At 62.4% G+C, this 11504-nt stretch overlaps 1 protein-coding gene and 1 long non-coding RNA gene across 2 annotated transcripts; both read left to right on the top strand.

Moving 5' to 3' along the window:
* The first annotated feature begins 982 nt into the window (after positions 1–982).
* On the top strand, positions 983–4292 carry LOC117285892. Its single transcript, XR_004517025.1, has 3 exons — positions 983–1498; positions 2950–3036; positions 3708–4292. It is a non-coding gene; the product is annotated as an uncharacterized LOC117285892 (long non-coding RNA).
* A 354-nt stretch (positions 4293–4646) lies between these two features.
* Positions 4647–11135, top strand: LOC104870088 (keratin, type I cytoskeletal 14). The gene is made up of 10 exons (XM_033763046.1): positions 4647–4758; positions 7344–7854; positions 8743–8825; positions 9273–9429; positions 9566–9670; positions 9734–9790; positions 9868–9993; positions 10086–10306; positions 10398–10444; positions 10931–11135. The coding sequence occupies exons 1-10, from the start codon at positions 4667–4669 to the stop codon at positions 11026–11028; spliced, it is 1497 nt and encodes a 498-aa protein (XP_033618937.1). The 5' UTR covers positions 4647–4666; the 3' UTR covers positions 11029–11135.
* Positions 11136–11504: the final 369 nt, after the last annotated feature.

Here is an 11504-nt window from a genome sequence, read left to right as displayed (position 1 = left end):
GTTTTTTTTTTTTTTTTTTTTTTTTTTTTTGGCAGAACCAGGAATGGAACTCAGGCTCTTGAGCTTGGTAGGCAGGCACAGTGCCACTGAGCTGTATCCCGAACCCTCTCAAAGCCTTTGCAGTCATCTACACCCTTGGCTCTTTTTTTGTTTGTTTGGTTTTTGTTTGTTTGAGACAGGGTCTCACTTTGTAGCTGAGGCTGACCTGGAACTCACTATGTAGCCCAGGCTGGTCTCGAACTCACAGCGATCCTCCTGCCTCTGCCTCCCGAGGGCTGGGGTTACAGGCATGCGCCACCACGCCCAGCTCCCCTTAGCTCTTTTTAAATTTTTTATTTTGATACAGGGTCTCACTGCATTGCCCAGGTTGGGCTTGAAATTGTGATCCTCCTGCCTCAGCCTCCCAGAGCTCTGGTATTATAGGTGTGCACAATCACGCCCAGCACGGATGACTGCTTCACCCCTGGCTGTGCGTGCTGTGTGACCGATGCTGCTGTCTCTCTTCTCATTCCCACGTCAAATCACTTCGGCGGGGCTGCTCGCAAGTGAGGGTGGGGAGCGTTACACCATCGAAGTCGGACACTGCACTTTGGGCTTTGTTTTATTGTTTGTCTAGATTCAAGAACATGGTGAAAAAACTATAATAATGCAAATTAATCTTTATGTTCTGAGACAGGATTACTCTATGTAGTCCAGACCGGTCTTGAACCCAGTGTGGCCCTTCTGCCTCAGCCTGTCAGGTGCTGGAATTACAGGCGTGCACCATCACACCTGGCTTGATAAGTACTGTATGTCCTATGATTGCTGTACATCTCTTATATCCATACAACTTAGAAAACATATTCTCGGGCCAGGGATTTAGCCCAGTGGTTCCACTGCCTGCCTTGCAAGCGCAAAGTTCTGAGTTCTATCCCTGGCACCAACAAACAAACAAACAAACCAACAAAAAGCATGTTCCCCTTCCCTCCTGGATGGCTGCTGTTAAACCTCTTCTGGAGCTCACCTAATTCATGAAAACTCTGTAACTCAGGTGCCTTCATTTGGGTTCCTAGAAACAGGCGCCAAGACAGGAGCTCAAGCCCAGGAAGTGTTTCTGGCCTCAGAGTTCTGGAGAGGGGGGCGGCGGTCAGCAAAGCTGGTTGTCAAGGAGATCACCGCCTCGGACCCCCGTGGCTCCTTCCTGGGGCTGGAGGGCTGGGGTGGGGAGCTCGGCCATCCTCCAGCAGGAGGAAGCTGGGTCCCGGGACTCCCCTTCCCGCCCGGTTCCCACAGCCACGCCCACCCCCACTCCACCCTGTGGGTGCTTCCTGTTCTCACACTGTGCCTTTCCAGGAAGCCTTCCTGGGCCGCTGCCACCGCCGCCGCCGCTCCTCCCCCTGCCCTCAGCGGGGGACAGAGAACGTGCTGGGCTTGGCTGCCCTGCTCCGTCAGACTGGACAGGCCCGGGGCGAGGGCCTAGTAGTCCCCTGCCCCTGCTGTCGGGGCTCAGCTCACAGAGGTGAGGGGCCGGCTGCCCCTGGAGATCGGGCCCTGGGCAGTGGGGGGCTCTGTGCTGGGTCCCCACCCTTCAGGGCCTCATACGGACGCGGGACACCAGGGTGGCGTTGCAAACTCACTGACAGCATCGCCTGGCTTCGCGCCCTGCAGCACCCGCAGCTCCTCAGGATGGAGGCTGCCACCCTCCCCGACGTCGTCCTGGCCTCTGCCCCTAACCTCATCAGTTAGCTGGCGTAGCTCACCTGCAGGGTCCGGATGGTCAGGGCTCCTCCGGAGACGTCCACTCGGAGCCCGGCCGGGCTGACTGCCGTTTCTCTGTGCCCACCAGCCACCTCCCCCCAATCTTCCCTGTCCATCTGTCCACTCGTTACTGTCCGGCCGATTGCTGTCTCTGCCACTTCATGCTTCTTCCTCCCATCCTTTCACAGATCCATCCACTCATCCATCCATCCGCCTGTCCACCCATCCATCCATCTGCCTGTCCACCCGTCCATCTGCCTGTCCATCCACCCATCCTTCCGCCTGTCCATCCATCCATCCGCCTGTCCATCCACTCATCCATCTGCCTGTCCACCCGTCCATCCATCCATCCGCCTGTCTGTCCATCCATCCATCCATCCGCCTGTCCACCCGTCCATCCATCTGCCTGTCCACCCATCCATCCGCCTGTCTGTCCACCCATCCATCCACCTGTCCACCCACCCATCCATCCACCTGTCCACCTGTCCATCCGCCTGTCTGTCCAACTGTCCATCCACCTGTCCACCCGTCCATCCACCTGTCTGTCCATCCATCCATCCACCTGACCACCCGTCCATCCGCCTGTCCGTCCACCCATCCATCTGCCTGTCCACCCGTCCATCCGCCTGTCTGTCCATCCATCCATCCACCTGACCACCTGTCCATCGGCCTGTCCGTCCATCCACCCACCCGTCCATCCACCCGTCCAATCTGTCCATCCCTCCCTCCATCCACTCTTCCGTATTCCTTCTTCCTCCTGCACCGTGACTTCCGTCCTTTTCTCCCTCTGTTTTCTGTCTTTCCCTGAGCATCTGCTTCACGCCCCACAGTCAACAGGAACCCTGTCTCCAAGCTACACGCTGAGCAGACGCTTGCTCCCGAAGAACGTGAGGGACTTGAGGAAGGAGAGGACATTCGCGGGCATCCAGGCTGTGGCTGAAGGATGCTGGGGAGGCGGGGGCGGCGAGGGGCCTCCTGGCCTGTCTGGACCTCGCTTCGGTGGGGCATCGTGGGTCACGGGCCGCAGAACTTGAGCTGTTCTGTTCCTGTCTGGGGAGCTGCTAGGCTTGTGAGCCAGTCTATTGCCGGACGGGCCGCAGAACTTGAGCTGTTCTGTTCCTGTCTGGGGAGCTGCTAGGCTTGTGAGCCAGTCTATTGCCGGACCTCGGCCTCCTGCCCTTCGTGCTCCTCACAGCCTGATGTGATTCCCAGGTGCAGACGCAGAGCCCTCAGTCTTCTCACCCTGCCTGGCTCAGCACCCTGGGTGACACTGCTACCTACTTGGCGCTTTCAGAGCAGGTGTGTGACGCTGACACGTCCCTTCCCTCCTCCAGACTTGTGTTGCCTGCCGGCAGGCTGAACAGGTTGCTGGGCCCTTTGGGCTCCCACTTTGGGGACTTTCTAGCAGGAGGTGCCCTGACATTGCAAAGTGGAGCTCCGAGCCCAGCAGAGCAGTTTCCTGGCTGTGGTGACAGTGACCGTGGCAGCTCCTCAGCCCTCAGCCTGTGGCTGTGCAGCCGCCTGGCCGACGTGCAGCAGCCTGCTGCACGAGTGCTCAGCTCAGCTGCCAGGTCACAAGGTCACCCGGCCCGGCCTGGGAAAACAGGGGGAGGTGTCACAGCTCTCTGGGGAGAAAGGCACCCAGGGCCCTGGGCAGATGCTGCAATCCCGCCTGCTGTGGGCAGAGGCGGGCAAGGCCGAGGGGGCGGGACAACTCTGCAGGAGAGGAGGAGGCCAGGTGGAGGCCGGGGGGCCTGGGAGTCACCATCGCGTGACTCTGAGCCTTGCTGGGCCCCAGGGGCCTGGAGACCCCGACTGTTCCTTCCTGCCCTGGGGCTGGCAGGGAACCCCAGACTCCAGAGCTCTAGACTGAAGGAGCCATGCGCAGTGGGCGCGGGATGTCCAGCAGGGGCCGAGGATGGGTAGCCTGGCCTGCGCTGGAGGAAGGGGCGGGTGTGTCCTCTCTCTAGGTCCAGACACCCCAAGTGTCTCCCAGAGCCGCAGCCCCCCAAGGACCCAGAGCAGACCCCCCGAGCCAGCAGGGACAGGAGCGCGTCCTCTGCTGCAGATCCGTGAAGCAGTGGGAGAAACCGAAGGGTTCGTGCCTGGGCTGTGAGCATCTTCCCCAAGGGGCCTTGTGGAGAAAGACGGAGCACAGCTACAGCAGCCGCCACCTAAGGAAATGACGGGGTGACGCCACTGGCAAGAGCACACGTAGGGTCTCTGTGCAGCACGGCGGGTTGCGTGGGAAACCCCAGGGTCGTTTCCATGGGTTCCTCGATAAAATGCACGGTGACCTCAGCGTGACCACGGGAAAATTCCAATGGGGACATCGTGCAAGGTCACTGGTCAGGGCTCTTCACCAGGATCAAGGTCACCAAGGACAGAGAAGACCTAGGAGCCATCACAGACTGGGGAAGATGGGTGCGGCATGGGACCGGAATTGTTCCCTGCCACAGAAAGGACACAAGTGGAGAATCGGTGTCTGAAAAAAAAAAAGACCAGATTGAAAATTGTACAGAGCTCATCTGGCCTGGTGGCGCACACCTGTGATCCTAGCAGTTGGGAGCTGAGGCAGGAGGATCCTGGCAAATTCGAGGCCAGCCCTGGCTACATAGTGAAACCCTGTCTCAAAAAAACAACAACAAAAGGCAAAAAATTAAAAGTGGAAGCCGGGGATTTGGCTCAAAGGTTCTGCCGCCTGCCTCGCAAGCGCAAAGACCTGAGTTCGATCCCTGGTACCAAAAACAAAACAAGTGGAAGTGCTGTCTTTCCCAGAACAGCTGTCCATGGGTAAGGCAGCCAGAGCAGTGGACGGTGGGAAGGGTAGACCCAGGCTGGGGAACTGGGCCCAAGCCAGCACCCCGATGTGCTGAGTCTGAGGCTGCTTCCAGACGGGTGGCGTCCACACCTCACCGCTGCTGTAAGGATGGCACGGGTCTGCGCTTGGGGGCGCCGGGGGCCTCCTCCCGCCCCGGTCTACTTGGAACCTCAGAACATAGCCCAACTCGTGCTGGACTGGTGAGGCTGAGCTGGGTCGGGTGGACGCTACAGAGCCTTGGGAGGGACAGACAGGACCCAGAAGTGGGACCCAGGGAACCGCAGGAGAGCTTGGGGTTCTGCCACAGACCCCACCGGGTGCTGGTAGAGAGAGGCAGGGGGGCCCACCCACATCCCGACGGTGGGTGCCGTCTCCAGGCCCTGGAAGACACCGAGTTTGTGGCCTTTGGGTGCTGTACCCCAGGAGCCAGGACTGTGCCTTTCTGAGGGAGGCCGGTTCTGACTCATTGGTGCTGAGCCCTGGGCGCCCCCTCTCCTCTTCAGGCCGTGGGGCTGCTCCTATCCTAGATGCCACCTCCAGGCACAGTGAGGGCTGTTCGGGGGCCGGGCCCCGCCTGCTCCCCCTGTTTGGTTGGCATGGGGCTGCCCACCCGGGGCAGAGCAGGAGACTCACTAACCGCAGGAGGCACCGCCCGGGGCAGAGCCACCGGGGAGCCCAGGGTGGGGCAGAGCCGGCCCCGATGCCCATCCCAGCCAGGCAACCCCTCTGCCCTAGTGCGCTGCTTCTCAACGTGCTGAGTATACCCGGGAAGGTGGGGTACTAGGCACTCGGTGTGGTGTCTGCAGAGCTCAGAGTCCCCTGTGGGGGTCCAGGTCCAGGGGCCCAGGCCAGCAAAGGCCCCTCTTAGTGAGTGTGGGTCCGTCTGCATGTTACTGCCTGCTGGACCTCCCGGCTCCCGCTGGAGGAGGAGGAGGGAGGGGAGGGGAGGCCTGACCCTCTGGGGGTCACTCGCAGCCCTGGGCTCCTGGATTCTGCTCTTGTTCCCTGCAGAGGGGAGGCAGGAGGGGGGTCCCCTGGAAGCTGGGGTGGGGCTCTGTACCCCATTCCTGCTCCCCTTGTGTCTCTGGATGCTCATTTTTTCCACAGTGAGGACCCCACCTGCCCCTCAGCAGCAGCCCCTGCTGCCTCTGCCTGGAAAATTGCGGGCTGGCGGGGTGGGGCGCTGGCCTGGAGGATTAGGGCGTCTCTCAGTGGGCAGGTGGAAGCGGGTGGGGCAGGGTGGTTACTCACTTCCTCAGGAGTCCTGGGAGCTGCAGATTTGGGGCGCCCCAGGCCTCAGGACTGTCTCAGCGCTGGCTCCTGAGCTCTACGCCTCCTGGGTGGGGTCGCCCCGCTCTGTTGGCGTGGCACTCGGGGTGGGGAGCGGCTGAGCCTCCTGGGCTGTCCGGGCCTGTCGGGGGAGGTGGGCCGGCTAGGCAGCCCCAGACACGACCACATTCCTGGGCTGCTGCCTGCGGGTCCCGGGCTAGGGGGCGGGGCAAAAGGCGCCGCTTTGGGAGGTGGGGAGCTGAGGTCCTGGGCTGCGAACTTCTAAGGCAGGGTCAGCTGGATGCACCGATACCCTGTCACCCTGCCCACACCTGGCGACCACTTGGGTCAAACCCACAAGTGTGGGTGCCTGAGCCAGTCCCGCCCCCAGCAGGGCTGCAGCGGGGAGGGTCTGAGAGGAAATCAGGGCTGGGATTGAAAGTCCTCTCAGCCGGGCAGGGTGGCACACACTTGTGATGCCAGCACTTGGGAGGCTGAGGCAGGAGGATCGCTGAGAGTTTGGGGCCAGACTGGGCTACGTAGCAAGTTCAAGGGCAACCTGAATGACACAGCAAGACCCTGTCTCAGAAAACAAACAACAGTTGGGGATTAGCCCAGTGGCACCACGCCTGCCTTACAAGAGCAAAGTCCTGGGTTCCGATCCCTGGTACTGAAAAAAACAAACAAGCAAGCAAACGAACAAATAAACAAAAATCCCAAAAAACAATGAAAGTTCTCCTGTTCGGCTGTTGTCTCAGCCCCTCTAGGGCTCTGTGAGCTGCAGCCCTGCTAGGCAGACTCTGCCACAGTTGGTTACAAACGCTCGGCATGGGCCACCGCGAGCATGAGGGGCAGTCTTCACCCCACTCTGCTGATGAGCAAGGGGACACCTGGGTGTCCACGGAGAGGCAGGAGGGGCTCACCCAGCATGCTGCTCTTTCCTGAGATCCCTGGCTATGCCCCTGGGCACCCCGGGCAGCCCACGCCCTGTCCTTGTCCCGAGGCCTGGCAGGTGTCAGGGTCAGCACAGGGCTGACCGGGTCCGCCTCAGTGAGGAGTTGGGGACACCGGTGTGGTAGACTGGTCCCCGCTGGCCCTTCCTGGGGTTGAGGGTGGCATCAGTCACCTGCAGGGATCACTGGCTGCGGGGACACCTTCAGGTCACCAGGGTCCCGGGAAGACCTTGCTCTGTGACCGGCTGGGCCCCATGTGGGGGTCCCGGGGCCGAGGAGAAGGAAGGTGTAACCTATAGGCCTGCCCTCCCAGTGAATCACACCTGGCGGGAAAAGAAAGCCCCAAACAGCCCAAACAATGAGTTTCCAGTGAAATATGACAGACGCGGTGGGACGGGGGAGGGGCAGGCGCTGCCCGGGAGCTGGCGCTGGCCAGAGGGTGATGAAAGCCCAGGGGAATGGAAAACGCCAGGCCCGCCCCCTCCCCAGCCCATAAAGCCCCACATCCTTCCCTCTCCGGCACCTCCTCTCTCGCTCATTCTGCCACTCGACCGCTGTCGCAGCCTCACCTCCCTGCCGGGCACCATGACCACCTGCAGCCGCCAGTTCGCCTCCTCCAGTTCCATGAAGGGCTCCTGCGGCCTGGGCGGTGGCTCCAGCTCTCTCTCCACCGTGCTGGCCCCCAGCACCTACGGCAGGCTGTCGCTCTCCTCCTCCCGCTTCTCCTCCGGGGGAGCCTGCGGTGGCTTCAGCAGCAGCAGCGGCTTCGGCGGAGGATATGGCGGTGGCCTTGGCGGTGGCTTTCGCAATGTCTTGGGTGGCATCTATGGTAGCGGCTTCACTGGCTTTGACAGTGGCCTTGGCGGTGGCGATGCGCTCCTGGTGGGCAGTGAGAAGGTGACCATGCAGAACCTCAACGACCGCCTGGCCTCCTACCTGGACAAGGTGCGCGCCCTGGAGGAGGCCAACGCCGACCTGGAGGTGAAGATCCGCGACTGGTACCAGAGGCAGCGGCCGGCTGAGACCAAAGACTACAGCCCCTACTTCAAGACCATCGAGGACCTGAAGAGCAAGGTGGGCAGCGCAGGTGGCGCTCGGTCACCCCCCTCTGGGAGCGGCAGGTACCCAGGCCCCTGGCACATCTAGATTTCCAGGCGGGACGAGCTCTGAGCCCTGACTCCTTCTCCTGGGGTCCCAGAGCAGCTGCTGGGGAGAAGATGGTGTCCCCTGCCCACCCCGACCATGTCCTGTACGCCCCACCTCCAGATTCCGCAGACACTAGCTGTCCCTGCCCCCACATGTGTGAGGCAGCAGTTGAGTTGGGGGTGCAGGAGGCAGCTACCTGCTCCAGTGCGGGGGAGGAGCAGGCTGTAACGGGCCGGCGAGACACCCAAACCGCTCGTTAGCTCATTAGTCTGGGCTGTGGCTGCCGCCGCCCAGGAGCCTTGGCATGGGCAGCCAGGCGTCGTAGGAAACCCACAGCCACAATCAGTCACAGCCACGCCCGTGCCCTGGTGAGCTTGTGCCCTCTGCCCGCGCCCTTCACCCCAGGAGCCCTGGCCGAGCCTCGGTGCCGCTGCTGTGCGGGGATTAGGGAAACCGGAAGATGGGGTGCAGGGCCCCCTCTGCTTGCTTTTTGGAATCCCTGGCGCCAGCTGGGTCTTGTCCTTTGGAAAAATCCCACCCGAGGCCACGTGCACTGTGGCCTTGCCAAGAAGCGTGCGGCCGCCTCGGGTGGGGAAGGGAGGATGTGAGGGCGGAGCCCCGAGAAGGCTGCGGTTCTGCAGCAGCCAGGGGCTGGGACCACAACATTGAGTCCGGGGACCTGGGGCCCGGACTCTGTGCCTCCTCTGCCCCTCGTCATTGAAGTTCCCGGTCAGGGGATTCAGGCAAGAGCAGGGCCCCCCAGGCCACGTGGGCTGCAGTGCTGCCCGGCGACTGAGGTCTCTTTCCACTCTGCAGATCCTCACGGCCACCGTGGACAACGCCAATGTCTTGCTGCAGATCGACAACGCCCGCCTGGCCGCAGATGACTTCCGCACCAAGTGAGTTTCAGTGGGGCGCTTTTGGACCCTTGCCCAAACAGAAGTCCCTGGTGCCGAGAGAACCCCTTGGGGTGCTTGTAAAATGTAAGACTCCTGGGCTCCACCTTGGAGTTCTGGATCAGTTATTTTTACTAGGATACCTGGGTGATTCTGACCCACAGCCAGGTTTGGGAAGAGCTTTAGGGAGAGCCCCCCGCCAGGTGAGGTATCTGGAGGCCCGGAGCCTTATTGGCTGGCAGCAGCTAGAGTCGCCTCCCTCCCCAGTCCCGCAGCGCGATGATCGCCTTGTTTCTGGGGCCCCAGGATTGCTCTCGTCTGAGATCAATGGGCACTGTGTCCAGACACAGGCCCTGGGTGCCAGCTCCAGGAGGAAGGTGTGCAGGGAGGAGAACAAAACTTCCTGTGTGGACAGGAAGGGCCTCTCATTCTTTCCCTCCTGGGCCCCAGGTACGAGACGGAGCTGAACCTGCGCATGAGCGTGGAGGCCGACATCAACGGGCTGCGCAGGGTGCTGGACGAGCTGACCCTGGCCAGGGCCGACCTGGAGATGCAGATCGAGAGCCTGAAGGAGGAGCTGGCCTACCTGAAGAAGAACCACGAGGAGGTGGGCAGTGCAGGGACAGGCAGTCAACAGCACGGCTGGGAGAGTGGGGTGGAACGGGTTCGGGGTGGAACGGGTTCGGGGCGGGCGGCGGTCGGACCCGGCTCTCACTGCGGACCTTTTCTCCTGGGCTGAGTAGGAGATGCTCGCCCTGCGCGGCCAGACTGGCGGGGACGTCAACGTGGAGATGGACGCGGCCCCCGGTGTGGACCTGAGCCGCATCCTGAACGAGATGCGCGATCGTGTGGAGATGGACGCGGCCCCCGGTGTGGACCTGAGCCGCATCCTGAACGAGATGCGCGACCAGTACGAGAAGATGGCGGAGAAGAACCGCAGGGAGGCCGAGGAGTGGTTCTTCAGCAAGGTGGGGACCCCGGCAGAGGAAGGGCCCAGCTGCCCTGCCCTTGGGTCTGTCTGGTGTGAATGCTGTTCTTTGTGCAGACGGAGGAGCTGAACCGCGAGGTGGCCACCAACACCGAGGCCCTGCAGAGCGGCAAGAGCGAGATCTCCGAGCTGCGCCGCTCTGTGCAGAACCTGGAGATCGAGCTGCAGTCCCAGCTCAGCATGGTGGGGACACAGGCTGTGCCCGGGGAAGGCCTGGGTGGACAGAGAGGGCGCGGCCACCCCTGTGACCCCAGGTCCTCTGTCTCTGCGCACAGAAAGCGTCCCTGGAGAACAGCCTGGAGGAGACCAAGGGCCGCTACTGCCTGCAGCTGTCGCAGATCCAGGAGATGATCGGCAGCGTGGAGGCCCAGCTGGCCCAGCTGCGCTGCGAGATGGAGCAGCAGAGCCAGGAGTACAAGATCCTGCTGGACGTGAAGACACGGCTGGAGCAGGAGATCGCCACCTACCGCCGCCTGCTGGAGGGCGAGGACGCCCAGTGAGTGCCCGCCCAGCCCTGCGCAGGGGCCCTGTCCTCCCTGCCCACGCCTCTGGCCATCTAATGGTTCTGCTGTTTTCTGTTCCCTCAGCCTGTCTTCGGCCCAGTTCTCCTCTGGCTCCCAGTCATCCAGAGATGGTAAGATGCTGCCCAGGCATCCTGGGCCCCCAGCGCAGCAGGTCCAGAGCTTGGGTTGGGAACTCCTCCAGGGATGGAGCCACACTGTGCTTGCCCGGAGCCCTTCAGAATCTCCCCGGGCGGCAGAAGCCCTGTCCTAACCCTCCTCGGGGCGGAGATGCCCACCTGTGCTTCTCCCGCCCGTGTGGACCCCAGGGCTATGGCGGTCAGCACCGCGGACAGCGCCCACCAGCTCTTAGGCCATTGGGCGGAACGGGTGGGGTTTGGGTCCTTAGGAAGTTCCGGTTTGAAGACCCAGACTCTCCCTGGCTGTAGGGAGCTGTCGCCGGATGTGTGGTGGTCTAGTGCTTGAGTAACAGCAATGCAAGGAGTGGCGGCGGGGCAGAGGGCGGTGGGCAGTTCATCGGAGCTGTGGCTCCTTGGCCTCTCCGTGCCTGGTCCCCCATCCCTGCCAGCTCTGGTGACGCCCTTTCTCCTCCCGCCCAGTGACCTCCTCCAGCCGCCAGATCCGCACCAAGGTGGTGGACGTGCACGACGGGAAGGTGGTATCCTCGCACGAGCAGGTCCTGCGCACCAAGAACTAGGGCTGCTCGGCGCTGCGCGGGCCCAGGAGGGCCCCGGTGTGGACCCCGCTCTCACTGCCAGACCCCCCATCTGGCCTCCCCAACGCTCCAGGCTCTGCCTTACCCTTGCCCCCTCCTGGCAGTTAATAAAGCTTCTTTATCTGCGTTGCACAACCGTCTCTGCCCGTCATTGTGGGGGCGGGAGGGGCGGCAGCGTCGCTGGGGACCTCACAGCACCTGGCTGTGCCCTCGGGGACCGGGTGAGAGGGCCCAGGGGCGGCTGGCTGGGCTGCATCCCAGGACAGTTTCACCACCGCGGAGGACACAGAGATGGGCACGCAGGTCACAGCTGGTCTGGCCGAGCACACAGAGACACCCACCCATGCCTGCACCTGGCACCGAGTGCCTCCAGGGCCAGGCACGGATCTAGGGGAAGGGCTGCTCCCGGGTTTGTGACCAGGGATCCCCTTGAGACTGCAGGGGAAGCTCTCGACGGT

Source organism: Fukomys damarensis, unplaced genomic scaffold (genome assembly GCF_012274545.1).
Source record: "Fukomys damarensis isolate Sample0158 unplaced genomic scaffold, DMR_v1.0_HiC HiC_scaffold_13, whole genome shotgun sequence".
In the NCBI taxonomy this organism is placed as follows: domain Eukaryota; kingdom Metazoa; phylum Chordata; class Mammalia; order Rodentia; family Bathyergidae; genus Fukomys; species Fukomys damarensis.
This window is presented reverse-complemented; position numbering and strand designations above follow the sequence as displayed.

Bases quoted from the DNA above. Each gene is read 5' to 3' on its own strand.
- LOC104870088 (XM_033763046.1), top strand. From the start codon at position 4,667: ATGGCACGGGTCTGCGCTTGGGGGCGCCGGGGGCCTCCTCCCGCCCCG. The intron at 8,826-9,272 runs GTGAGTTTCAGT...CCTGGGCCCCAG, and splicing joins GCAGATGACTTCCGCACCAA to GTACGAGACGGAGCTGAACC. The intron at 10,307-10,397 runs GTGAGTGCCCGC...CTGTTCCCTCAG, and splicing joins CTGGAGGGCGAGGACGCCCA to CCTGTCTTCGGCCCAGTTCT.